The sequence below is a fragment of the Odocoileus virginianus genome, chromosome 2, assembly GCF_023699985.2.
Source record: "Odocoileus virginianus isolate 20LAN1187 ecotype Illinois chromosome 2, Ovbor_1.2, whole genome shotgun sequence".
NCBI classification, from domain to species: Eukaryota; Metazoa; Chordata; class Mammalia; order Artiodactyla; family Cervidae; genus Odocoileus; species Odocoileus virginianus.
In genome coordinates this window covers 94281518-94307476 of record NC_069675.1, presented here as the reverse complement: position 1 = coordinate 94307476, position 25959 = coordinate 94281518, and the positions used below count along the sequence as shown (strand labels likewise).

General features: G+C 50.0%; 1 protein-coding gene and 1 long non-coding RNA gene across 24 annotated transcripts in view; one reads left to right on the top strand and one right to left on the bottom strand.

Annotated features, from left to right (window-relative positions):
- Positions 1-23377, bottom strand: part of ODF2 (outer dense fiber of sperm tails 2) — a 30780-nt gene extending 7403 nt beyond the window's left edge. For 2 of the 23 annotated variants that reach the window (XM_070454044.1, XM_020874973.2), the window contains exons 1-14: positions 22383-22561; positions 19573-19663; positions 18261-18386; positions 13807-13977; positions 12720-12880; positions 11857-11986; positions 11183-11314; positions 7054-7125; positions 5923-5994; positions 5673-5789; positions 4876-5061; positions 4252-4361; positions 2463-2598; positions 54-164 (exon numbers count right to left, since the gene is read on the bottom strand). In XM_070454044.1, coding sequence (XP_070310145.1) covers positions 54-164; positions 2463-2598; positions 4252-4361; positions 4876-5061; positions 5673-5789; positions 5923-5994; positions 7054-7125; positions 11183-11314; positions 11857-11986; positions 12720-12880; positions 13807-13977; positions 18261-18386; positions 19573-19663; positions 22383-22546 — 1779 coding nt within the window. In that variant the 5' untranslated portion in view covers positions 22547-22561. Of the gene's footprint in view, positions 1-53; positions 165-2462; positions 2599-4251; positions 4362-4875; positions 5062-5672; positions 5790-5922; positions 5995-7053; positions 7126-11182; positions 11315-11856; positions 11987-12719; positions 12881-13806; positions 13978-18260; positions 18387-18597; positions 18752-19572; positions 19664-21034; positions 21269-21472; positions 21607-22055; positions 22192-22382; positions 22562-23287 lie in introns of those variants that run through there. The other 21 variants (XM_070454101.1, XM_020874982.2, XM_070454066.1 and 18 more) reach the window with 20 other exon arrangements.
- LOC139030813 (uncharacterized) lies at positions 22070-25306 on the top strand. The gene is made up of 2 exons (XR_011483212.1): positions 22070-22159; positions 23144-25306. It is a non-coding gene; the product is annotated as an uncharacterized lncRNA (long non-coding RNA).
- The last annotated feature ends 653 nt before the right edge of the window (positions 25307-25959 follow it).

Genomic DNA, 25959 nt, shown 5'->3' with positions numbered 1-25959 from the left:
CATAGCAGGAGGCGCTGCTGCCCTGGCAGGGCCGCTGGCACCAGACGGCCTACCTGACTCTTATAGTTGTCAATCATTCCCTCGTAGTTCTTAACCGATGCCTTCAGCTGCTGGACCTCGATGTGCGCCTGGTTGAGCTTGTCCTCCATTGGGGCGAAGCTAGCCTAGAAGGGAACCAGGTTAAGGTTAACTGGCTCGTGGGTAACCAGTAGGAAAGGTCCCGGAGCAGGTGGCCAAACCAATCCCTGGCTCCTACTCCGAGAGGCTGGCAAAGGGAAGCCCCACCTACTCGACCCCTGCCAGCAGGTTTCTGCAGAGAGGCACCAGGGCGGGGCTCCTGATATGACCCACTCAAGTGAAGATAGATGAAAATAAGAGATTCCCATGTTTTTCTGTTCTTATTACAAAAGCAATGCATTACTGGGAATTCCTTGGCAGTCCCATGGTTAGGATTCAGCACTTTGACTCCTGGGAGCCAGGATTTGATCCATTTTTAGGAAACTAAGATCCCGAATTCCTCGTAGCATGACCAAAACAAAGAAAAAAACAAGAAAAAAGACAGCACATTATCATTAAAGAAAATGGAGATAAAACCCAGAAAAACAAATCATGATTCCTTAGTATATGGCCATATATTGATAGCTGTGTAGATATTTTATTTTTCCCAATAAGCATGGCATTATATTATATCCAGTGCTTTGCAACAAACTCTTCAATTAACAAGTGTGTTGAGAACTACTTCTCTCATCAATAAATGTTCTATAACCCAATGCCCAATGCCCACCTTAGCAGATGGGACAAAATAAAGTCATGGTATCTCAATAAAATAATAAGCACTCATTTAAAAGAAAGAAAGCAAAAGAAAAAAAAGATATCCATGAAATAAGGTTGAGTGGGAAAATCAAGCTGCAGAATAACAGATGGATGAACGAATGTGCATATGTTTGAATATGCAAGTTAATATCAGGGTAAAAAAACTGGAATAAATGCACATACTATGGTTAACAGAGACCTTCAGTTCTGCTATCACATTTCTGTGATGTTTTCAAATATAAGCATATTTTACCTGTGTACTTATTATTACCTTTGTAATTAATGTCTAGGGAAATATACTTCTACAAACATTTTGAAGAGCCACACTGTATTTCGCCACACAGACATACAATCCTTCAAACATCACCCCAGTTAACTGTTAGAGGTGGGGTTGTCTGTCATTTATGCAACAATTGCACTGCAACCAATGACACACTAGTGCTCTCCCACCTTTTTAAAATGAAAAAGGTGGACAATACCAAGTGTTGCTGAGGAGACACGGAGCAAACTTCTCATACACCCTGATAAGAGTGGAAATCTGTACAACTGCTTTACTGTTTGCTGACATCTACCAAAGGTCAATGTACCACCTATTGACCGAGCATTTCTACTTCAAGGTATAGGAAGCTGTACCACCCACGCGTCCATCGACAGCAGAATGGATAAACATGTCGTGGTGTAATTCCTGCGATGGCAAAATGCGCAGCACAGAGAAGGATGGACCACCACACACGATGTGGATAACTTCCACAAACAGAATGCCGAGGAAGAGCCACAAGGGCCAGGCTCAGAGCTCAAAACCGGGCCAACTCATCTGGAGTGACAGAAGTCAGGATAACCGCTCCATTAGCAGGGGGTGTCTGTAACTAGGTGAGGTCACCAGGGTGGCTGGCTTTAAGGTTCCATCGGGGCGACTGGTGGACAAAGTATGTCTGTTTTGTGTACCTTTCTGTATTATACTTCCTTAAATCTATGTTACTTAACAAAAATCAGTAAAAAAAAAGACACTATTGCCCAGATCGGTTAAAAAGCAAGATCAACCTGGCTCTGCAGTGTCAACCTCTGTTCGGTGCCTCTCACCACAGGGTTGCTGGAGGGTGTAGAGCGAGTGGTTAAAAGCTAGTGGTTATAGCCCCAGGGTCAGACTGAAGTTCAAATCCGAACTCCCAATACTTCCAAGGGCAGAATCTTGGCAAGAAACTTAAACTCGCTCTAAGAGGTCTCCTTATTCTAGAAAGTGGAGTAATTATCACATTATTGGGAGGTTACAGTGAGAGTGAATGCACGTGGATGATCCCAACAGTGCGGCAGGAGCATCAGTGTTAACTTCAAGGTCAGATCTACCTCACGTGCACAGACTGAGTGTCACGTGGGGCACTTCACTTGCCTCACCCCCCACACAGACCTCACTTCCTCCCCCTAATGAAACTGCAGCAACAGCATGGCAGACATCCTGTTTGGGTCCTGCAGCTCTACAAGGTTTGGTCAGGACTTGAATCTCGGTCTCCCCGACTCCAGAGGAAGCCCTCTTAGCCCACTGCTGCCTCCATGCCCTTGGGAGGCCCCAGTGGTCATCTCCGGGCCCAGCCAGAAGTACCCAGCCATCTGCTCTCTACCCGAGTGTTCCAGGCCGGGCTCTCACGACCCACCTTCAGCCTCTCGTTCTCTAGCTTGAATGCGGAATACTCGGCGGTCTGCCGGTGTAGTCTCTCCACCAGGCTGTCCCGGTCTTCCCGCATCTTCTCCTCCAAGGTCTGTTGTTGGTTTACGAGATCTGTCACCCGGCTGGAAGGTCACAAAGCGAAAGCAGACACAATCAACCCCGCGGGCTGTGAGCAGCCTGCGTCTTTGTGTGGAGTGGGGCCTGGGGCTCCTTTCCAGGTCACCCATGTCCCTCTCCCTGGTACCCGGGCCGCTCCCAGTTTCCACTGCAAAGAGCAGCTGCCCCTGCATTGGTACCCGTGGCGTTCTCAGGTAGCCCACTTTCATAAAACAGTCTTTAAGGTCTGCCTCCCTTACCACTCCCTCCAAGAAGCCTTCTCTGTTCTGGTCGTCCCACAAGGTTGAGACATTCCCTAAAGACAAGGGCCACGAATGCAGTCCCTTCCCAGCTCCCCACAGCAGTTCCTGATCTCTTAGCCCATCAGGAACTGAAGTCAGCACAGCACTCCTACGCTCAGTGGTCAGGGGTACCCCCAGGCATCCATCTTCCTCACACACATATCACACTGGGGTTCCATCTCCCTCAGGTGAGGGCAGGCGCCACAAAGCAGTACAAAGGCACCTGGCTCCCCCTCCCCGCCCTAGTCCCCTTCCCCCACCCTGAGGCCCTTGGCAGGGGCGCTAATCCAAAAACAGAGTCTGAGGCCTCGGACGAGCCTGGGGGCTCTTGACTGCAGATCCACCACTGTGCCTTTGCACAGCATGTGCTCTGAGTATTGAGAAATTATAGTTTGCCATTCAGCAAATGTTTTCTAAGTACTGACTAGGCCCAAGCAAACGCATTGTATTGCTTCACCTGCAAACTCCCGCTCAACTTGAAAAACCCGGTTCCTACATCCCACCTCAGGATATGTCTTCCTTGATCCCTTTCGTCTGTACCTCAGATCCTTCTGCCTTAACTATCCATTTTCTCCCACTAGATGGGAGAATCCCAAGGATAGTGCCTGGCATAAGGCCCGGCATTTAGCGTGTTTCCCAGGATATGTTTGCCAAATTGAGTTGAAAACAACCAAAGGTATTCCTCAGGCAAAACATTCCTGACCTAGAGACCAAGTTAGCTCCCCTGTGACCCCTTAGCCTAGGGAGTCCAGGTCTCTGTAGCCCTGTCTCCTGCTGCAGTACACGGTTAACTCCATGGGGAAGGGAATGCATTTGTTTTTTAACTGCTGTAATCTTAAAGGCCAACACACAGCCTAATACATAGTAGTTGCTCAATAAACAAATGAATGAACACATGAATACGGCTGAACACTGTTGATAGTTCACCAGTGACAAGGAAGGTGTGTTCAGTCACCTTCAACTTAAGGCCACTTTTGCCCCCTACTCCCAGGCCATACCTCTGACCTACTGACTGGCAGAGACAAAGAGAAGCTGAGAGAAGACAGGACAAAGGCAGAAACCAGTTGCCTTGTCCCCCAAGAACTGGAAGGAGGATACCACTGTGGCTGGGCCTGTTTCTCTGCCATGCAGGTTAGGGCCCCGCTCTGGCCCAGGTATGAGCAGAGAAGGCCCGTCCATACTGCTCACCAGAGGCTAGGACCCTGGGACAGGGCTGGAACCAGGGCCTACCTCAGGGCCAGTCCAATGCGGCCCTGGACCAGAGGAGACCAGACGGCACCCATGTGACCCACATGAGCTGCCTCAGGATGCCTGGCACCACGCACCGGCTCACCCCCTCCTCCAATCGGTCCCATGCCCTCTCCTCAACAGACATACTCGTTCAGGACAATAATTTCCAGCTCAAGGTCTCCCTTGTCTTTTACAACTTGGTTATAGCGGCTCCTCCATGACTCCAGAGTGGACAAAGCTTCAGCGACATAAAGATCCTGGGAACGGGACAGTAGACAGGGTCCGTCGGTCAGGTGTCAGCACAGAGGCCCAGGGAGCTGACGGCCATCCCAGGCCACACCCCTCACCCTGATAACATGATAACCCCTGATAACCCCACTCCTGCGATTCCTTTCTAGAAGTGCTGAGACTAAAGCAGCAGCCAGATGCTACTTTTCAGTTTCCAGCATCACACGCACATTGACTGCAAATCCATAACCATCATTCCCACCCGAGATACTGATGTGGTTAGAATGTCCCACAAACCCTCCACTTGTCTCCAGCCAGCCGCCCTCCCCCATCACCACCCTTTAAGCTGTTTACTCCCTGACTGCCTCTTCCTCCAGCCAGCCAGCCAGCCAGCCGTCCTCCCAGCTCATTCACCCCCTCGGCTGCCATGCAGCTCTGCATTTGCCCGCCCAGCCACCTCTCTGGAGCTCTCCGCCTCCACCCGCGCAGCCGCTCCTTGCCCATCTACCGCCCCACCCGTCCCCTCCTCGGGGAGGCCGCCACCTTGTCGGCGAGCTGCACGTGCAGCTGCTCGGCATACTCCTCGCTCTTCTCGGCTCTCTCCTTCTGGGCTCGGATGGCTTTCTTCAAGGACTCTTTGTCTCGCTCCCCCTTCTGCTTCAGCTCCTTCAGCTGCTCCATGATGGCCTCCACTTCTGCCTTGTGCTGGTTCCCGCTGCGCTCCAGGTTCTGGGAGGCAGGGACAATGGTGGAGCAGAGACAAGAAGTCCGGGGAGGGTGTGGTGGCGGGCAGCACAAAGGAGGAATGAGGGAGACAGAAATCAGGTCAACTGTGTGGGAGGTGATACAGACCAGAGATGTGAGGGCCCTGCCCAGCTCCCCAAAGCACCTCTCCCATTACGGAACCCGCTGGGTCTTGGTGTTAAGATAGAACTCTTCTGGCATCCTTCCCTGAACTCCCAGTACAGTAGTCAGAGATATTCCTCAGTTACTCAGCAGAGCTGTGACCTTAGAGGGTCCCTGGCTCAAAGACATCAGCCCACCCCCTTCCCCCTACCCACCCCATGGGTAGTGAGGAGAACTGGAGGCCTAAGGGATTACGTGACTGGCTCAGGAGCACGGCACCCACTGGTCACTGCTGGGAAGAACACTCAAACCCCTGCTCTTGCCCCTGGCCCAGAGTGTCCCTTGCCACTGGCTCAGAGTGCTTTGGCAGCAGCCCCCCCCCCCCCCAAACCTTTGGGGGCAAATCCTGAATGTGAGCGCCTTGGCCAGGCCATGGTCCCTGGACTGCCAAGCCCCGCCCTCTCCCTTTCCCACCGGTGGGGCCAAGCCGGTACCTTGATCTGCATACACAGGCGACTGTTCTCCGCCTCTTTGCACCGAAGCTGTGCTTGCAAATGCCCCCGCATGGTCTCCATGGACTTGGAAAGCTCAGATGCTGTCTTTGCTTGAGCCTTTGGAAAGACGGAGAAAGTGACAGAGCCAGGATTTGAACCCAGCTCTGCAATTCCAGAGCATACTCTACCCACGAGCTGGAAGAGCGCACTCTCCCGGCCCATACGGAGGAGGGACTGTTGGGGATGGTACCTTCTCACATTGTATTTCCTGGAGAAGCTCTTCCACCTCTTTGTCTTTGTCTTGGAGCAGTAATAGCAGGCGCTGGGGAGAACAGACTGTCATGAGCTCCCTGGGAAGGGAGAGGAGGCTCAGCCCAGAGAGGACAAGACTCCTGTGAGTGCCTGGCCACTGGGCTCAAGTCCCAAAGACACTGGCCCATGTCACAGAGATCGAGCAGGAAGCACCTAACATCTATATCACAATTTTTTTTTATAACAATTTAAAATAATGTTAACTGTGGGAAATACTGACACACACAAAAAACACTAAGGAATATCCACAATCTCCCACCCAGAGATAACCACTGTTAACACAGACTAGAAAGCCAAGTACATATTTTGCTGTATAACCATGTTTACCATAGTGTGATTAAATATGTATCTTTTGATAAAGCACTTAGTATTTCCATTTACTGATGTATCATAATTTGACGAGGCTCTCGAGCTGGGAATGCACATTCAGGCATTATCACCATGACTGCTGAATCCTAGTGATGTTCAGCCAGGCACCAAGGGCCAAACCTTGGGAATCATGGTCTCTATTTCTTTCTCTCTCAAAACCTCACAACAGACATTAATACGTCTAATGCTCCAGAAAGTCTTGAAGTTAAACAGCTTGTTGAATGTGCCATTCAGGCTGGTCAGTAGTTTCCCATATTTATTTGGCCATGTATCACTCCTCCCCTCTTTTGTTTCTTATACCCATTAACACTTGAGGAACTCAGGTTTCCATGGAACAGACTTTGGAACATGCTGCCTTGGCAGAGATTCCTTGGGAGAACTGGAATTTTGGGGTCAAGAAGTCTACACCGTAATACAAACAAGGAAATTCAGAGAACAAACTGATGGCTTACAAATCCATCACCACCATCACCATCCCTCAGGCTGGAGTCCAACTTGGTGATTCAAGCTCTCAAGTGAGCAGCTAGACAAGCCCGGTGGAGCAGGAGGGATGAGAATATCTGCTCCATATTTTTTACAGATCATGAAACTAAGAACCCCCAAAAATATCAGAGCAGGGCTCCAGCCCTTCTGCAGCCGCTCAGCACCTCTATGCTGTCGCCTATACCCGCTCTGGCTGGCAGGGGGCGCTGTGTGTTACCGCTTTCTCAGAGTCCGCCTCCGCCAGCCGTTTCAATAGTGTCCCTTGTTGTTCCATCAGTCTGTCGGAATCCTTTAAGGGAAGGCAGGAAAAGCCCACTCGTTAACCAATAAACTGAGATGTCTACTTCCTCTAGATCCTATTCCTTTCCTGAAAATTATATTTCTCATGAGGGAAGCAATGAATTATATACTCATCATAAAATATTTAATGAACCCCTCTCCCCACCTCCAAACCCAGTCCTCCAGTGGCGAGTTTGGTGACTGTCCTGCCCGTCCTTTCTTTCTGCATTTACACAGAGCTACACCTAGAGAACTATCTTTTGGGAGGTGAGGGGTGGGAAGGAATTAATGCGTAATTTTACCAAAATGATACCATACTATAATTCTGTCTATAACTGGATTCTTAAAAAACACATTTATTGAGATATAAATTCAGATACAAGTCATCCATTTAAAATGTACAATTCAATAGTTTTTGGTATATTTGGTAAAATATAACAAACTTTGCCACCATTTTTAAGTGTAAAATTCAGTGCATATGGTACATTTACAATGCTGTGTAACTCACTACCATCTGAAAGAGAAAAGTGAAAGTATTAGTCGCTCAGTCGTGTCCGACTCTTCGTGACCCTATGGACTATATAGCCTGCCAGGCTCCTCTGTCCATGGAATTCTACAGGCAAGAATACTGGAGTGGCCATGCCCTCCTCCAGGGGATCTTCCCAACGCAGATATCGAACCCAGATCTCCTACACTGCAGGAGGATTCTTTACTGTCTGAGCCACCAGGAAGACCCACTACTATCTACTTTCAGAATTTTTTCATCACCTAAAAAGAAACCCGCACCTGTCAAGCAGTCAGTCTCCATTTTCTCTTCCTCCCTGCCCCCAGAAACCCCCAATCTGTGCTTTTAATGTGTAGAGGTAGGCTGGGGTGGCATGCCGCATGACTTGCAGGATCTTAGTTCCCTGACCAGGGACTGAACCCTGGCCCCGGCAGTGAAAGTGCCAAGTCCTAACCATTGGCTGCTGCTGCTGCTGCTGCTAAGTCACTTCAGTCATGTCTGACTCTGTGCGACCCCATAGACAGCAGCCCACCAGGCTCCCCCGTCCCTGAGATTCTCCAGGCAAGATTACTGGAGTGGGTTACCACTTCCTTCTCCAACACATGAAAGTGAAAGTGAAGTTGCTCAGTCATGTCTGACTCGTAGCGACCCCATGGACTGCAGCCTACCAGGCCCCTCCGTCCATGGGATTTTCCAGGCAAGAGTACTGGAGTGGGTTGCCATTGCCTTCTCTGGCCTAACCACTAGACCACCAGGGAATTCCCCAACTCCTAGTCTGCTTTCTGTCTCTAAAATGCAGTGGTTTTTTTTTTTTTTTTTAGTTCTACCAGTTTATTGCTACCAACCCATCTCCCTCCACCCTCTGCACACATGCTCAGTCATGTAATCCCATGGACTTCAGCCTGCCAGACTCCTCTGCCCATGGATTTTTCCAGGCAAGAATACTGGAGTGGGTTGCCATTTCCTTCTCCATAAAATGCAGTGGTATTTTTAACCTCTCCCCATAACTTTTGGACAATAAGGTGGCTCCGGGGTTTTGCAACAATAAATACCAGGTTTTGCAACAGTAAAATACTGAAGCAATAGACATGTTGAGCATATACCACAGTGTCTCTCCAGGACTGATACAAAGGGTAAGAATGGCTGGGCCAGAAGGTTTGTGATTTGTGACAGCTGACATGCCCTGCATAATGCCTGCACTGACTCACACACCTTCAAGCAGGATGTGAGAGCACCGGGCAGTAGCCAGCCTTTACCTCTTGCCAGTCTTGCCAGCATGAACCCTTCTGTTAATTCGCACTTCCCTAATTACTGAATTATTAAATAACTCTCATGCTTATTTAGCCATTTAGGCTTCCCCTTCCCCAGACTGTCTGCTCACACCCTTGCCCACTTTCGCACTGGGCTGTGTCTTTGTGAACCATCTCTATCCTTCCTCCCGGGCACCTGAACAAGTACCCCTAGAAGAAGGCTCACTCCTCTTTCCATTTTAATCTCTCAGTTCACCCTAACAGGCCAAGAGAAAAGGGCTCCCTGGTCCCGAAATTTCCCGGGGACCCAGGAACTAAAAGAAGACAGCACTGTGGTTTCTCCAGCAACAAGAGGCAAAGAACACAGGACCAAAGCCTGGACCGGGGATCCAAAGGATAGGCCATGACGCCCTCTGAGCCTCTGGGGGACTCTACACAGAATAGCATGTGACCACAGCAAATCCCCCACCCTATGGAGCCAGGCACTGTCACCATGCCCATTTCACGGACCAAGAGACTGAGGCTGGGAGAAGTGAATTCAGCTGCCTGAGATCACGGTCGGAAACGGCAGAGCTGGGCCCGAAGCCAAAGGACTCCAGAGCCAGAACGCTGCCCCCACCGCTCTGAGCACTCCCCAGGAAGCACTGAGATGGGGGTGCAGTCCCGAGGGCCGCATAGGCAGGAGGAGGTGAGCACCTGGATAGAACTGGGGACACCTGCTATGGGTGGGAGTTTAAATTAGCTGACCCCTCACCTCCAACTGGAGAGTCTGGGCTTCCAGGCTGTTATAATAGGAGCTAAGAAGGCAAAAAGGGAAAACAACTGGTAGGAAGAAGTTTTCTGAAAGCCCCTCCAGTCCCAGGATAAGCAGTAGCATCAGCCACCATTTACCAAGCACCCACCGTGTGCCGGGAGTACACACAAACCTTGTCCAGGCAACATCCCTAAATCTCTTACCACCCCATGTGAAAGATGCTATTCCCATTTTATAGGTGGGAAAACCGAGGCCCAGAGAGATTAAAAATCACCCACCCATGAACACTGAACTAGAAATGAGACAGAAATATTTTAAGAGAATAATTTAGCTGTAACTAGTAAAAGTCATAGAAATATATCCTGGAAACTCTCAAGAACACCAGGATAGTCCAGACAAATGTGCAAAATAACACTGCTTGTGAGCTCGAACAACTGAAAACTGTCTCCATCAACGGAAGGGTGAGTAAATAAGTTGTGGTACTGTCACAAAACGGAATAGAGCAGGGAAAATGAACCACCTTAGGTTTCAAGGATAAAAATGGATAGATCTCATAAAAACATTGACTGAAAAAAGCAAAGTAAGAAGAATACATATGGAACAATATCATTTATGTCAAGTCTGAGAACATGCTAAACTATACCATACGTTGCTTGAGGATGCGTACCCAAAAGAAAAACTATCGGATCGCAGATAAAGTTCCCCTCTGATGGGAGGGAGATGAGGTTATTGACAAAGGAGACCAAGAGGGATTCAGTCATGTGGACAAGGTTTTGTTTCAAAAGTTGGATAGCAGGTCCACTATTGTTTTAAATGTTAATTTTAAAAATAAAAGCAAAGGAAGGTGACATTGCTTTTTAAAAAAAGATGGTAAACTAACTGCCAGGGAATTCCCTGGCAGTCCAGTCACTGGGACTCTGAATTTCCACGACAGGGGGTATGGGTTTGACCCCCGTTCAGGGGTCTAGGATCCCACAGACTGCACGAAGCAGCCAAAAAAAAAAAAAAAAAAAAGCCCTAAACAAGCAAACAAACAAAATCTAAGAAAAATACCATCTTGTCAGGACTGGCATTTGGAGACTCCAGGTACCCTTTGGGTTGAACCAAGTGGGAAGAGAGCTGTTTATACTGTCAGTCTTTTCAGAATCATTTGCTAACATAAAATATATTTCAGAGACCATTTTTTTTTAAGAAAACAAAGTGATATCATACAATGTATCTGCCAGCCATTAAGCCTCCTACTTCCTAAACTCAGGTCTCCTCCCCTGCCTGCTTTGCCACACGAACCCTGGGATGGGCTAAAACCCCTCCCTGACTCCTCGCTGCCCTTCTGACTTCCAAGGTCCTTCTTGTACTGCCAGGCCCACTTCAAAAAGGAAGGCAGTCTGTCTACCAGATGCCCAGCGTTTCATGTGATTGATTTCAGCCAATCTTCCTATGATAACCCCTCAGGTCAGCAGGCACCAAGAATATTTTCTTTATACAGACAAGAGCCTGCAGGGCTGGAAGGGCCCAGGTTCCACATGGGAGCCTGGGTGGGGTGGGGGCCGCCGCTCACCTCTTTGCAGTGTTGTTCCCTCAGCAGGTCTCGCAGAGTGCGGTTGGTCTCTTCAAATGTGCTCAGCTTCTGCAGGAGAAGTTCCTTCTGCCTCGTTAGGGTGTTAATGTCCGAGCAGGTCATCTGTTTCTCCTGAAAGACAGGAGGCAATCTTGCCAGGCACAGGGGGAGAATGGAAGAGCTGGCACAGGGAATTTCCATGGGGAACTTAGGAGTCCCTGGTGCCAGGAAGCCTGGGCAAGGCAGCTGCAGGAGGAAGACCAGAAGGGATGGGCTGGAGCTGAGCCTGCTGAGAGTGCCAGGTAGAAAAAGGGGCTGGAGAGCTCAGTGTGGGCAAGCGCAGATAGGGCGGGCTTCCTGGAAGAGGTGCACTTCCTGGACGATATACTTGGTGCCTGATACTTGCAAGAATCAGACAGATGCCTGGATTTACTGTGATCCCAGGAGACCCATGATGACATCTCCTCGGAGGCCCCAGCTACCAAAGGTCATCTTCGAGGGTCAGGCCCCAGAAGTGAGAAGGGGGAGGGGAGGCTGAGGAGTTAAGAGTGCCCTGCCCTGGCCTGAAGATGTCATAAAGTCAGCACGATGACTGCGTAAAGGCCCCTCCAGAGTCTGCAGGTGCCCCCTCTCTGGGCCCAGCCCCGGGCTGGGCGGCTTTGGCGGCCGCTTACCGATTTCAGTTTCCCAATGGTGTCTTTCAGGGCCAGGACTTGTTTGGCGGCAGCAGCCCCGTCCATTTCAGCCTCCACCAGCTTGGACATGAGGCACTCCTTCTCCTGCTGGAGGTGTTTCTTCTGCAGCCTGGGGCCAGAAAGAACAGGACCCTGTGAGCCACCCCCCAGGGCCCTGCCCACCTGAAGCTGCAAGGCTCGCCTCACAATGCCCTGCGAGCCTCATCTCCTGGTCAGGGCACAGGAGTGGGGGAGGGGGGCAGGGATGGCCCTTCAGGCCCGCGCGGCCTTCTGGAAGGAAATGCGGTCACCAGAGCGGGGCCTCCATACCAGGAGACGTGCTGCCACCTGCTTGTCTCTCAGAAACCAGTGTCACCGCAGCCCCCGGCCACTGCCAAGGTCACCTAGCCACCATCTTCAGATCCACTTCTGAGCTCTCCCCTCTGCTCTCCCCACGTCTGGTCACACCACTCCCTTGCTTCCATCACCCTTCAGTGGCTCCCAAGCACCCTCAATGCAAATGCCTCCCAGTGGGCACCAAGAGCCCTTGCGAACCTGTGGCACCCCTGCCCTTGGCCCACCCTACTGCCCTCGCTCTGGCCTGCTTTTTCACTTCTCAGTCACAGACGCCTCCCTCCTTGGGGCCTTCCCGGAACACGATCCTGCGACCAGGTCTTCTGCCCCCGCACCCACTGCCTGGCTCCTAGCTGTCCTGCGGGACTCTTGTTTTTTTTTTAACACAAAGATCTCCCCATGCCCTCCCCCACTGCACTCTGCAGGGGATCAGGAGGGCATTAGTGACCTTGCTGACCCCTGGGACCCGGCGGGCGGGCGGGCAGGCGCCCGGGGGCAGGGCCGCTCACATGGTGTAGTCCTTCTCCTCCTTGATGCGCTCGATGTTGTGCCGCAGCACCGTGTTCTCGTGCTCCGTCTCGGCCAGCTCTTGGGCCACCTCCTCCAGCTCCTCCTTCCGCTCCTCCAGGAACCTTTTGGCCATCTGGCGCTCTCCCTTCTGCATCTTGACCTGTGTGGGGGCACGCAGCCAGGGGCCACTGAGGGGAGGCGGCCCCTCCCCACATCTCGAGGCCCATCGCTCGGGACCAAGCCGAGGGCACCTCGGACTGAGCGCTCAAGGGTCATGGCGGGGGCGGGAGGGGGGTCCTCTGGCCACAGCTCAGTCAGCCGTCCCAACGACCCTGGGCGGTCACTGTTCCTCTCATCTCGTCACTGAGGAAATGGAGCGGGCAGCGCCTGAGTGACTTTCTGCTTGGGGACGGAGCCAGGATACAAACGGTGCTTCAGCTGGCACACCACCGGAGGAGGTGCCACTAAAAGGCCCCTGCCCCGCAGGCTGTGGAGAAAGGCGGGCCTGTTGCCAGGCAGCCACCAGCCCCAGGTTCTCTGGGGAGGCCCGTGGGCCCTGGGCGTAGTGGAGGCTAAGGACACAGGCCCCACCAGCAGCCACAGCCTGGAGTCCAAGGCTGCTCCGCCAGCTTCGTACTTGGGGGCCCTTGGATTTCCAGGTTGTTTCTGATTCCCCTGCCATGTCCCACCCAAAGACATAGCCTAGCAACTGAGGACAAACTTCCTTCACCTCTCTGGGCCATTGCTTTGCTTTTTTTTTAAACTTCTGCATAAAAACAGAAAAGAGGCCCTAGTGTTCCAGTCATTTCATCTCCAAAACAGGGACAATAATACCATCGACTTCATTTACCGTTGCCAAAAAAAAAAAAATCAAACCAGGCCATCCATACAGAGCACCTGGCAAGGTCAGGGCCAGGCCCGGGCTAAATGCTTGATGGAGAGGAATCCCAGGTTGCCCTGACTACCTCCACAAGGGCATCTGAAACCCTGGGAGGCCTGCAGAAGCAGCGGGAAGGGGCTGTCCACCAGGACACCACCTGGCAAGTCTCCAGCGGCCTCGGGACGCTGGGCAGTCCAGCCCCTCACCTCAGATTTGAGACAACCAACCGCGTTCATTAAACTGTCAATCTTCTTATCATAACGGTTCATTTTACAGTGACCGGAGTCATCATCTTCTGTAGAGAGGTCACTTAACCGCATCACGGAGACGAGCTTTTCTGAAGACGGTGGCGTGATCTCCAGGCAGTGAGGTGGATTCTGATGTAGAGGAGGGAGAAATATATGCACTCACAAGGCAGAACTGCAGCCACTGGTCCCACCAGCCCCGACTGTCCACTGGGCAGGAAGAGCTAAAACCGCTAAAGGGCAACCACAGGGACCCCAGAGGAAAGGACACACCAACCACCTTGGTGGAACGTTATCTCATTACCTACCCTCATTTAAATGATGTTTCTGAAGCTCTTCTAATATAGAAATAAAAAGCCTGCGTTACAGTGTCAAGTTTAAAATGAAGGACATAACAAATTGGCAAAACCAGTAATTCCTAAAGCTGGCAAGAGTTTGGGGCAGGAGATACTCTCAAACACCTCGGGTAGACTCATGAAATATGGCAAGTTTTTTAAAAGAATATGAATACATGATAGTGGATCACTGCAAAGGCACACAAAGCTTCTATAACAGGTATTTTAAGGACAAGTGGAGATCTGAAGTTTGACCCAACACTATATGATTAATAAATGAAGTTTGGAAAAAAAAAATAGAAATGAAGTTTTCAGGATGAATCATTGTTATTTTAGCATGGAGAAAATGGTATTAGAAAAGCATACAGACTAATTTAGGGTTAAAATAGTGTGTCTGGAAAATGTTTACTTAAATATATCAACAGGAAAAAAACTTTTTTTAAATGCATGTGCTCCTCTGAGAAGTTTATGTAAAGCTGAGTAAGACCTTTGAGACTTCAAAAAGAAATTCTAATCTGGGGGCCAGCATTTCCACGGGGATTTGATACATTGAACTTTTTGACTCTCTCATTCTATACATTTATTCTAGTGCATTAAGTAGTTGCTATTTCTCACTATTTGCAGTTTTTTGCTTCTCTTAAGCTAAGGTGGTTAAACTTCTGTGCCAATTTCTAGGGCAAGATGATGGCTATCAGGAATAAAAGGATGTGTTTTACAAGCATGTAGCTGGTTATGTCAAACAAGTAAGACACATAGGGTGCAGTTTTAAAATGTATGTGCTCTTTACCCCAGTACACTGTATTTTGAGGAATTTATCAAGAATAAGAATGTGAATCAATATTTAAATTCAGGTTAGGATATAGATAAATGTACAAGAAGACAGTACAGGTTAAAAACTTAACAGTACACAAACGTACATACAATGGAATAAGGCCTTAAAAAAATAATGTACAATGCAAATACAGTCAAAATATAAGGGAAAAAAGGTTGTTCAATATGTAAAATATAATTCCACTGCTACAAAAATCAAAAGAATGAGTATATTCACAAGAAAGGATCCGGAAAGCTGACACCTAAAGTTACAGGGGTCTTCTCGGGGTGGCAGAATTACAGGTCTTTTTTACTTTCTTCCCTGGGCTGATTTTGATTTTCTGATTTTTCAACAATGACTGTGCATTGCTTTTATAAGAAAAAAAGTTATTCTTAATCTATAAAAGGAGGACAATAGGAAAATATATAGATAATATGACTATAATTTAAAAAAAGAAAAAACTCCGCATCAGAAAAAGTGATGATAAATGCACCAAAATAGTAAGTTTCACTGGTTTCGTTCAAGGGTGGGAGCGAGAAGAACAGGACCAGAGAGGACCTTCTGGGGAAGCTGGTGATGCTGATTTTGGAGGTGGGTGATAGTTACAGTTTATAAAAAGTCAACAAGCAGCACGCTTCTGATGTGTGTGCTGGAATTACAAGTGATTGTCTCTTTTATGGTATTTTCAACTTTCCATCATAAAAACAGATGACTTGCTTAATAACAGAGGAAAAAAACCCAGACGTGTTTTCTCCGAAAGATATCTTAGGTACCAGAAGAGGTTTTAAAAATCAAACAATAATAAAAAAAAAAATCAAACAAGAATCCCCACATCACACAGCAGCTACTGGAGTCCATGTTCAGCTCCACCACAAACTTCCTCCTCCTAAGGTCTTTTCTCTCTTGTCGATAATGGAAAGGATGGGCTGAGGCCTGCTGGGAATATGGGAGGCCACTGAAAAGTGGAGAGGAGCTAGTCCAAGAGGACAGCATGAGAGACAGCTACTGGTCAAGAGATGGTCGGCCAATCTCTGGGCCCCTCCATTTCTAGAATTCTGTGGCCTCAGGCCTGGAAGGGGGGTACTCAGCTTTCCAGAGGGGACCATGGCTCCTAGCAACCCATGTCAACAGGAAGTCCATTTCCACAGTGGCATGACTTTTGATATTTATATTTCCAAAAAACTACCTAAGTCTCTTCACTAAAAATAAAAAAAAGTGTTTTAAACTATAAAATATATTATGTGATAAAGACATTCAGGCAGACCACAAAAAGATAAAGCAGTAAAGCCTCCCACACCCGGAGGCAATCACTGCTTAATACTTCTAGTATTGCCTCCCAGAAGATGTTTGTACATACATATTCATACACACGTGGACACACAGATGTCCTTTTCTGCACAAACAGGGCCACACTCTCCATGCGGTGCCGCGTGGTGCTTATAGAGACATCCGCCTCCATCGAGCAGTGGTTGTGTGGCACTCCATTGCATGGATTCATCTTAATTTTAACCAATACCCTCCGTTAGATGGCGTCTAATTTTTCCCTAATACAAACAATGCTTCAGCAAACACCCTGTTACACACAGATTCCTGTGCTCTTCTGTGACTTTTTGAGCATCAATTCCCAAGTGCAGAACTACAGAATCCATGTTTAGATAAATGCTGCCAAACCATCCACTCAAAAACTATCTAAAAAGATTCGGTGATAGCCCTATATGCTTGTCAACAGAAGATATTCTGAATCTGTTCAACTTCTTTCCACTCAACAAAAATGATAGCTTGCTATTTCTTCGAAAATGTAGTTGGTTCTAATTTACATTTCACTGATTGCTAGTGAGGTACACAAGGTAGAAAAATCTTAGAAATCGTTTTAATTCCAATCTTCCTTGGAGAGATATGTCAGAACACTTGTCATGTACTCCTGAGAATACCAAACTCCCTTTGTCTCTTAAGGATTAAATGAATCAGGGAGTGAAGAGCATGAAGTATGACTCTAAACTTCAAAGTAATTACGATTATTTCTAATTTTAAAAGTAATAAGCTCTCAGAAAAAGAATAAATCTTTCAAAACAGAGCATGCATCATCCCTCGGTATCCACGGGGATTGGTTCCAAGACTCATGGATACTGAAATCTGAGGGTGCTCAAGTCCCTTATGTAAAATGGGGCAGTATTTGCATGTAACCTAGGCGCATCCTCTTGTACACTTTAAATTCTCTCTAGATTATTTATAATACTTGATACAATGGAAATGCTATGTAATTTGCTGTCACACAGCAAATTCAAGTTGTGCTTTTTGGAACTTTCTGGATTTTTGTTTTTTATCTCTGGATGGTTGACTCCACAGACGCAGAACCGGCGGATATGGTGGGCCGACTGTAGTCTCAAGGCCTTTACTTGTCTCAATCATGAGACTTCGGTCCAAAACACAGCCATAGGCCTTGCCTTATCGTTGGGTTTCTTCACTGCCATGGACCAGAATGTAAGCGTAGAGGGCAGAGCTGCCAGTGCACAGCAATGTCTCGAGAAATGCATGAATCACTGCACAGAAGGATGGACAGACAAGCAAAATGTGTTGAGGCATGGCCAAAAAGAGACAACAGTTCTCCTGGTACCTTGGCAACTAATACTGAAGGCAATTATTCCTCAGGAGATTGTTCCAATGTATGTTTTTTTAAGTTTCTGGCCACTCCACACGGCATGTGGGATCTTAGTTCCCTGACCAGGGATAGAACCTGTGCCCTGTGCATTAGGAGGGCTGAGTCTTAACCACTGCACCACCAGGCAAGTCCCTATTCCAGTGGTTTTGATTCTATCAATGGAGTAAGTGCATGGTCTCTTATGCGGGCGACCACAAAAGAGGAGATGCCTTCCTGGATGTGTACATTCTGGTATACATTTGTCAAGTCTGCTTCAGACACTAGCACAGTATTAGGTCCTCACATACAAATCAGAGAGGCTACGGGCACCACCTCTAGAATGAGACACCCCGAGCCCTACCTCCAGCTCTGCTACTCCCTCTGTGACACTTCACCTCTCTGAGCCTTGGGTTCTCATCTGCACGTTGGGAGAGCGGGTGCAGCTACCACATTACAGCGTCGGAAGGACTCGAGAAGATTCTCGTACTTTCAGGGTTTAGCAAGGCACTCAGTGAGCGGGACCCACTGGGACATCTCTGAGAGCTACAGCCAACCCTGAACCATACCGAGCATGAGGCCTGCTAGAACCTGACCAGTCCGAGAAGAAAAGCCTGAACAAGAATGAGCCTACCTCCCAATTGCATCCCACATGCCGGGCGGATGATTTTCCAGGGGGCATCCAAGGTACCTTGGTTTTCACCCGGACACTCCGCCGCACATTCACGGTGTCCCCTTTCATTCCGCGCTTATGAGATTTCTGTGGAAAGGGACAAACCCAGGGTCACTTCCCCACACAGCTGGCCGTGGCGTCACTCTGCAAGCGGCGTCCGCTTCCAACTCTGCAGGGGAGCCTCTTCTGACTAAGGCTACTGCTGCCTTTTCTGGGTGACTGTCCTGCCTACCTTCCAACCAGGCGACCGACCTCTGACAGTGAGTGCGTTGGCCTCACCCCCCTGGCATGCTCCTACCTGGCTGTTGGTCGCTGACGATTTGGAGAGTTTTTTTATGTGGACGTGGACAGGGGTGTTCTCATCCACATGAACATGTAAGGGGGGAGTTGAAGAGCGGTCCTTCATGGTTCGCTTCTGGCAGGCGGGGGAGGACAACACAAAAAAGGTTGATCTGCGGATGAGTAAACTGGGCATAAAAACCGAGTTCACAGCCTTGGGGGGCCGCTGAAAGCCTAGCCACCAAGCGAGCAGGACAGCGACCAGCACTACTGGTGTGCAGGCGGGAAGCGAGGCGGGTGTGCCGTTCAGCAGGCTTACGCAGAGATGCCAACTGAAGACCAGTGGGGAGACCCAAGGCCGCCCAAGAAAAGGGGCTGAGCGACCCACGGGTTCTACACTGAGTCCCAAACCCAAGGCCCCGGGGTCCTCAGAGCTCCATCTCTTTGCAAGCCTGCTGGAACACACAGCTCCTCCTGAGATGCAGCACAGCACAGCTGGAAAGCGGGTGGGGCCGCCACGCCGGATTCTGAAGGGGCATGTGGGTTAGCATGGGAAATACACAGAAGGGTTAGGGTGCAAGACACGACAAGCAGCAGGCAGGTAAAAGACGATCACGACAGAAAGCTGGAAGAAATGCCGAGATGAGAAGGTTGTACAGATTCTAAAGACAGCATGAGCAGGGCCAAACACAGATCCCCTCACCCACCAGCAGCTCCTGTCAATCCCCGTTCTTTTACTGTTTTTCCTTCTTTCTTTCTTGAAAATTTGTTTCATGATTTTTGAAATTTGTCTGGAAAGATTAAGACAACCTCCTCACACCCAGCAGCCTTACCACAGGCAAAACCAAATCCATCCATGAGCAGTCTATGTATGAAGGCACTTACTTAACAGAGCGCCGGGCCACCGGGGTGCCAGCAGAAGCATGCATTTTTTGTTTTTGTTTTTTTGGCTGGACCGAAGGTGGAGGGGCTGCTCCGAGCGCATGTCACCTACCGTCACAGTAACACTGGGTGCGCCGCAAGGTGTCCTCAAGACCTTTTTCTGCGTGAGACTCGTTACTCCGTTCTTTCCACACGATGGAAACCTGTACCCAGGCACAAGAACCAGATTATAAGCAGAAAACTAGGGCTCTTTTATTTCTTAGCTCTCCCGAAGTTATATACTACATATGGTGGCTAACGAGTTCACGGCTAGGAGAGCCAGTCTGGAATTATTTGGCTCCCTTGACACGAGCACCAAACACTCATGGTGTGCCCAGCAGGAGGATGGAAACATGGGGCAATGAGCATTCGCAGCGCTGGCTTTTTAGCCTGCCATTGTGTCACACTATTGTGACCTTTTACTGAAAAGCCCAGCTGTCATCCTTTCAGGAGACAAAAAGCAGACAGCATGTGGGTAGCAGTCAACATAGTAGCCTGGATGAGGGTGAAAGTGCCCAGAATACTGCCTGGGACAATGCTCAGGGAACGACTGATCTGAAAAGACAGAGCCATAGGCTCTGGAATAGTCTCTGTGACTCAGTCTCATAAAACTGATCATCAAATATTCAACTAAGAGGATGAAAAATGATTATTACCTAAAATATTTCACTTGCTACCCTTTAAGCACCTAAGAGGTAGAGTTATTATTATTTTTAAAAAATTTTTGTAATACCACATCTCACTTATACATAAATGGCCCCCTCACCAAATATGCAAATAAAGCAAATATTTAATCTCCAAATTTTGGGAGCAGTACATCCAAGAACTCCAAGACCGGAAGGGACTTGGAAAGTACATGTGATCCATCACACTGCCTAAAAGACGGACCCCAAAATACGACCTTGTCCTCACCCTCCATTATTTTGGGGGAAAATAACGCAACATAAAAATGCAACAAAAAATTCTCAAGCACTTTAGCACACACTTTGTTGTATGTATGTCACACCTTGGTAAAAAAGAAAACAATAAATAAATAGAGTCCTACTAATCGTCTAGCAAAGGAATTACCAAACCTGGGTAGACAGGTGTTTCTCCTCCTCAGATCATTTGTGAACACTTAAAAGTCAATAGATGTGGGAAAGCTCTCTTTCTCAGTAGGCTTTCCATCAGACTACCTGGATTCCATCAACATATGGCTAACTGTGACATCCACCTCTTACATGGTTATTTACCGACACCTAGCCTCCTTTCAAAAAAGATCTGAGCCTAGTATTCCAGTGACAACAATGGTGATCCTATTTGCTACCAGTAACTGGGGCACCTGAGGAAAGGGGCCAGAGGGAGGCAGGGAGGGTATCATGTGAGTGCATTTTCCTCCTTCCTCCTAAAATTTAGTTTTGAGTGTTTTGGCCCAGGCCTTCAGTACACAGAAACAGGGACGCTGAGAAAAGAATCCTTCAGCCAGCCCCGCCTGGGAGCCCCTGCCCACGTTTCCCCTGCCCGGCTGGCAGAGGTGCCCCCCACAACGGCAGTACCTGGGGGAGCCGCCTGAGGATGAGGCAGACATGGTTAGGCATCAAAGCCGCAAAGGTGGGCAAATGGGTCAGCAGGCTGTGGCTCAGGGGGACCCAGAGGGGCTTGTCAATGAGAATCTCAGGGGCCCGGCATCAAACGTCCTCTCAGGGGAGGAGGGTGGAAGCTTTAGGGGTGGCTGTTGGATGAAAACTTGGGAGACGCTCCTCTACTGTCCAGGTCGCACAGCAACTGTCCTGCCAAAGTTGGGGTGGGGTGGGGTGGGGGTGGGGAGGAAGACAGGAGAGAGGCTGAGCGACCCGGTGGGCAAGGGCTGTGAGAGCTCCGCTCCCTAGGGAGGGACAACAGGGGGCGGAACTTCGAGGGAAATGGACCACCACACCCAGGCCCCCCAGCAAGAGGGATGGCGGGGTGGTCACCAGGGCGGGGGTGGTGGAAACCTGAGATGCTGGCTAGCGTTACGAGGAAGTTGGGAGAAAACCGCTAGGCCCCAGGTGGGCCCCAGAGGGCCGGAACCGGCGCTGGGAGCTGGAGGGACATTCGGGGCGGGGCCAGGTCAACAGTCTCCTAGGAGAAGGGGCGTTCCCGGCAGAATAGACACCCGAGAAGGCCAACAGCAATTGGAGGAGGGAGGAGCGGAGGTTGCTGGGGCGGGGCAAAGGGGGCAGCGAGTGGGCCACCCCCCGACGGCGGAGGGAAAAATTGCTCCAAGGGCGCAGCAGCAGCGGCGGCCCTGGGATTTTAGTATCCTAGTTAAGAGCGGGGTCGACGCCGGGTTGTGGCAGGGAGCCGGGGGCAGGATTCCCCAGGAGGGAAGCCCGCTGGACCAGGGAGGCCCTTCTAAACCAGGTCGGGAGGCGGTCCCCGAGGACAGCGCTTGCCTACGAGGAGCCCGGCCCAAATAACCGTCGGGCCGATGCGCTCCAGGGAGGGCGAGGCGGACGGGGCGGGCCCCACCGGCCGGGGCAAAAGAGGGTGCGGGCCCAGTCTCCGTCGGCGGAGAGAGGAAGGACGACCACCCACCAGCGGGCTGGAGGGGCCCCGTTTCTGCCCATAGAGAGGAGGGCGAAGCCCTGCCGGAGGGCAGCAGAGGAGGAGGTGGCAGAGCGCCCTGCCGGTGTGGCCAGGTGAGGAGAGGCCCGCCCGTTAGCGGGAGAAGAAGGCCCGCGCCGGTGGGCGGGGCAGAGGGGGTGCTGGTCCAGATTCTGACCGGAGCGGGACAAGCGTGCAGGCGGGGGGCGGCCTGGGTGGGTGAGGGGGGGGTGTCTGGGCAGCGGGACCCAGCGATCCCGAAGGGGGCGCCCCCCCAACCCGGAGCGGCCTGGGTCCCGCCTCCCGGCGGCCTCTCACCAGGAGCGACACGGCTGCGCCCAGAAACGCCGCCTTATGAAGTCGTTGAAGTCGGAGGCCAGGGCCGTGCCATGGAGACGCCGCGGCGGATGCAGTCCGGCCCCGGCGGCGACTCCTCCCCGCTTCCGCCTCCTTTTCCGACACCCGGTCGGCAGCTCGCCCATTGGCCAGTTCAAACCCCCCCGGGAGCCTCTCGGGTTTAGCCATTTAGGCCCAGCCCCCGGCGTCACAGAGATGCCTCGCCAGCAGCGGCTGCAGCAGAAGCCCCGCCCTCTTCCGGGCGCCGCGCCGCGTCGTCATGGAGACGCGCGACGCCACCGAAGGGCCCTGCCCCGGCTTGTCTAGCCGTTCAAGGCCGAGCTTAACCCCCCGCCTCCGCCATTTTCACCCCGTAGTCCTCGGTTTCCCTCACTTAGGGTAGCAACCAAATTCCAGCCCGCCTTCGTATTGGGCCGATGGGCTGAGTGAACCTGTGAAGTCCCTCAGTCCTGTCCGACTCTTTGCGACCCCCATGGACTGTAGCCTACCAGGCTCTTCCATCCATGCAGTTTTCCAGGCAAGAGGACTGGAGTGGGTTGCCATGTCCTTCTCCAAGGGATCTTCCCGACCCAGGGATCGAACCCAGGTCTTCCCGCATAACAGGCAGACGCTTTACCGTCTGGGCTCAGAGAGGGGTCACCAAGTAAGTTCGTGTGTCCGCAGCTGCTGTGCACTGCGTCTGGAAATACAGTCCTGTCTCTTCTCCCCCTCCGTTGGTGCAGAGATGGACCCCCACTTCTGCACACCACCCAGACTCTCTCACCGTCCCACACCGTCTGTCTTCGTCCACGCTGAAGGAAGGGACTGCTCGTTCCCCAAGATCCTCACCGCCCTCCTGCACAGTATACCCTGCTGTGTGTACAGACCTATTCCGCTGAAGTTCTCGCTGAGTCGCCATCTTCTCAACTATGCTTCACTGTCAGCCAATCTGGGGTTGGGGGGGGGGGGGGCTGTCACGTGGCTCATGGAACCACCCTGGATTCTGGAAGACTTGGACATCCTCAGGGCCAGCCTGGTCTCAGTTCCTTAACATCATCTCCATGACTTTGCCCGCACTTCAGCCGTGCAGGCCCAAGATCTACACACCTGTTCGCTCTAAATCTCAAGTTCCAGCTCTCCTCCCCCTCCAAACAAAACTACTACTTCTGCTGTCTGCCTCCCCACCCCCCACTGTCTAATGTGTAGTCATTCATCGGTGTTAGGGAGCCATCCACTCCCTTTATCCATTTCATTTTCTCCCTGTTAAGTGATGGAGCCCCAATCACTACTGTAATCCAACCACCTGAGTGAGTCTCCCCAAAGATCAAACACACAAATCATTTCTTTCACCCTCAGATGAGCCTTTACCACGGTCCAGCAAGTGTCTAATTCATTCCTGAAGCCCTCCAACTCCCCACACTGGCTTTTCCAAATCTTTGCCTCTTCCGCATCCCATACACCAACTCTCCTTTTTCATAGAGGGGGAAAACAAAGCCATCCAGTGGAATTTCCTCCTCCTCTTCACCTTCCCTCACCTTTAACTTCCACCACCTTATCCCCCACTTGAAAGGAAGTGATGTCATTCTGAGCAGCCCAAGGTAATCTTGTTTACAGGCCTAGGTCAAACATCTCTGTGGAATGTCTCTTGCAACCCCCAGCACAAGAGTTGATCAATTCTCAGTGCTCCCACATTCAATGAATGAACATTAAGTCCCTAACTGTGTGCTAAGCCCAGTGTAAGGGACACCAAACTAACATGTCCCACTTGGCCTTCAAGGAGCGCACAGCCAACCACTTTAGCATGACCAGATGGAATGCTTAAAGCTTTTTCCTCCCCACCCACTGAAGGATTTTGCCTGCGGTTTTGTCCCCTACCTACCGTTTGAGGAGGGTCTTTCTGAGTTGGTGCGGTTCTTTGGGGCTTTTGTGATAGAGAAAGGTGGAGAGGTCACCACCTTAATACACACAAACATGCACACATGCACATGTGCACACACACGCTAGAGGTAAGTGACAGGAAAGATGATGAGGAAAATCTCACAAGAAGGGGAACAGAGAGGTATTGGTCGGGTGCTGAAGACAGAGGAACGGGGACACCTGTAGTGTGTGAAGGACGTGTGGTTGGGAAGAAAAGGGGGACTTTAAAGTATACTGTGGTCTGGATATCTGTCCCTTTTGTGGTATTTGAAAAATGCAGGTACAGAATTCGAATGATTCTGGTATTTTTTGGTTGCACCATACAGCTTGCAGAACCTTAGTTCCCCAACCAGGGATCGAACCCACTTCCCCCTGCAGTGGAAGCACAGAGTCCTAACCACTGGACTGCCAGGAAATTCCCTGATGTCACTTTGGATCTGGATCGTGTTTTATGCACTTTATCTTAGCCTAAAGGACAAAAAGTGATGGATCGTATTTTCTGAATTCAAGCCACTCTGAGCCTGGTCAGCACCACCCTCTTTGTTATTTTTTTAAGGGGCCCACCCAACACTGATGATATTGGGAAACAAGCAGTCCCATACATGGCTGGTAGATTTAAAAATTGATGTAACCTTTTGATAGGATGATTGAGCATTGTACTCCAAAAACCCAACACTCAACATCCTCTTTGAGCCAGAAATTACACACTTGAGAATATATTTTAATGGAATAACCATGGAGGTATATGAAGATTTCGACCTTAAAGAGAAATTCTCCTTCAGCCCTTGTTGTCTTTACCATGGCTTTACTTGAACTCCCCCTTCTTTACCTTCCCAAGAGGTGAGAGACTCAGGGAAAAAAGGGGAAAGGAGTCCCCTCAAGCTCACCTTTAGACTAGCAAAAAAAGGGATTCATGTGGTCCAGACTTCTGGAAAAGGAAACTTTGTATGATTCAGAGCAAAAGTGGAATTAAAAGAAAAAAAAAGTGATTGATAGTATGTATTTACCCAGTGTGTGCCCAGTCATGTCCAACTCTTTTGCAACCCCATGGACTGTAGCCCACCAGGCTCCTCTGTCCATGGGATTTCCCAGGCAAGAATATTAGAGTGGGTTGCATTTCCTTCTCCAGGGGATCTTCCCAACCCAGGGATCAAACTCGGCTCTCCTGCATTGCAGGTGAAATTTTTACCACTGAGCTGACTGGGAAGACTAGTGTACACCTGTGCATATTCTATCTGAAATCTGGTGCAAGAATGACTGATTCAGGAACTTCCCTGGTGGTCCAGTAGCTGAGACTCCACTCTCCCAGTGCAGGGGGCCCAGGTTTGATCCCTGATCAAGGAACTAGATCCCACATGCTGCAACTAAAAATCCTGCATACCACAATAAAGACTGAAGATCCCGTGTGCTGCAACTAAGCCCTGTACAGCTAAGTAAATAAAGATTAAAAAAGAAGAAAGAATGATTGGTCCAGTTCAGTTGAGAATACAGACTAGTTAGGGTAGGGTGGGGGTGGGGCACTTGTAGATTCTGTATCCCAGCTTACAGATCTGTCTAACCTGAGGTCTCACTGAAATGACTAATATTTGTGAAAGGATTAAGAATTTTAGCTACTTGATAAATTGTGCATGAGTGCTAAGTA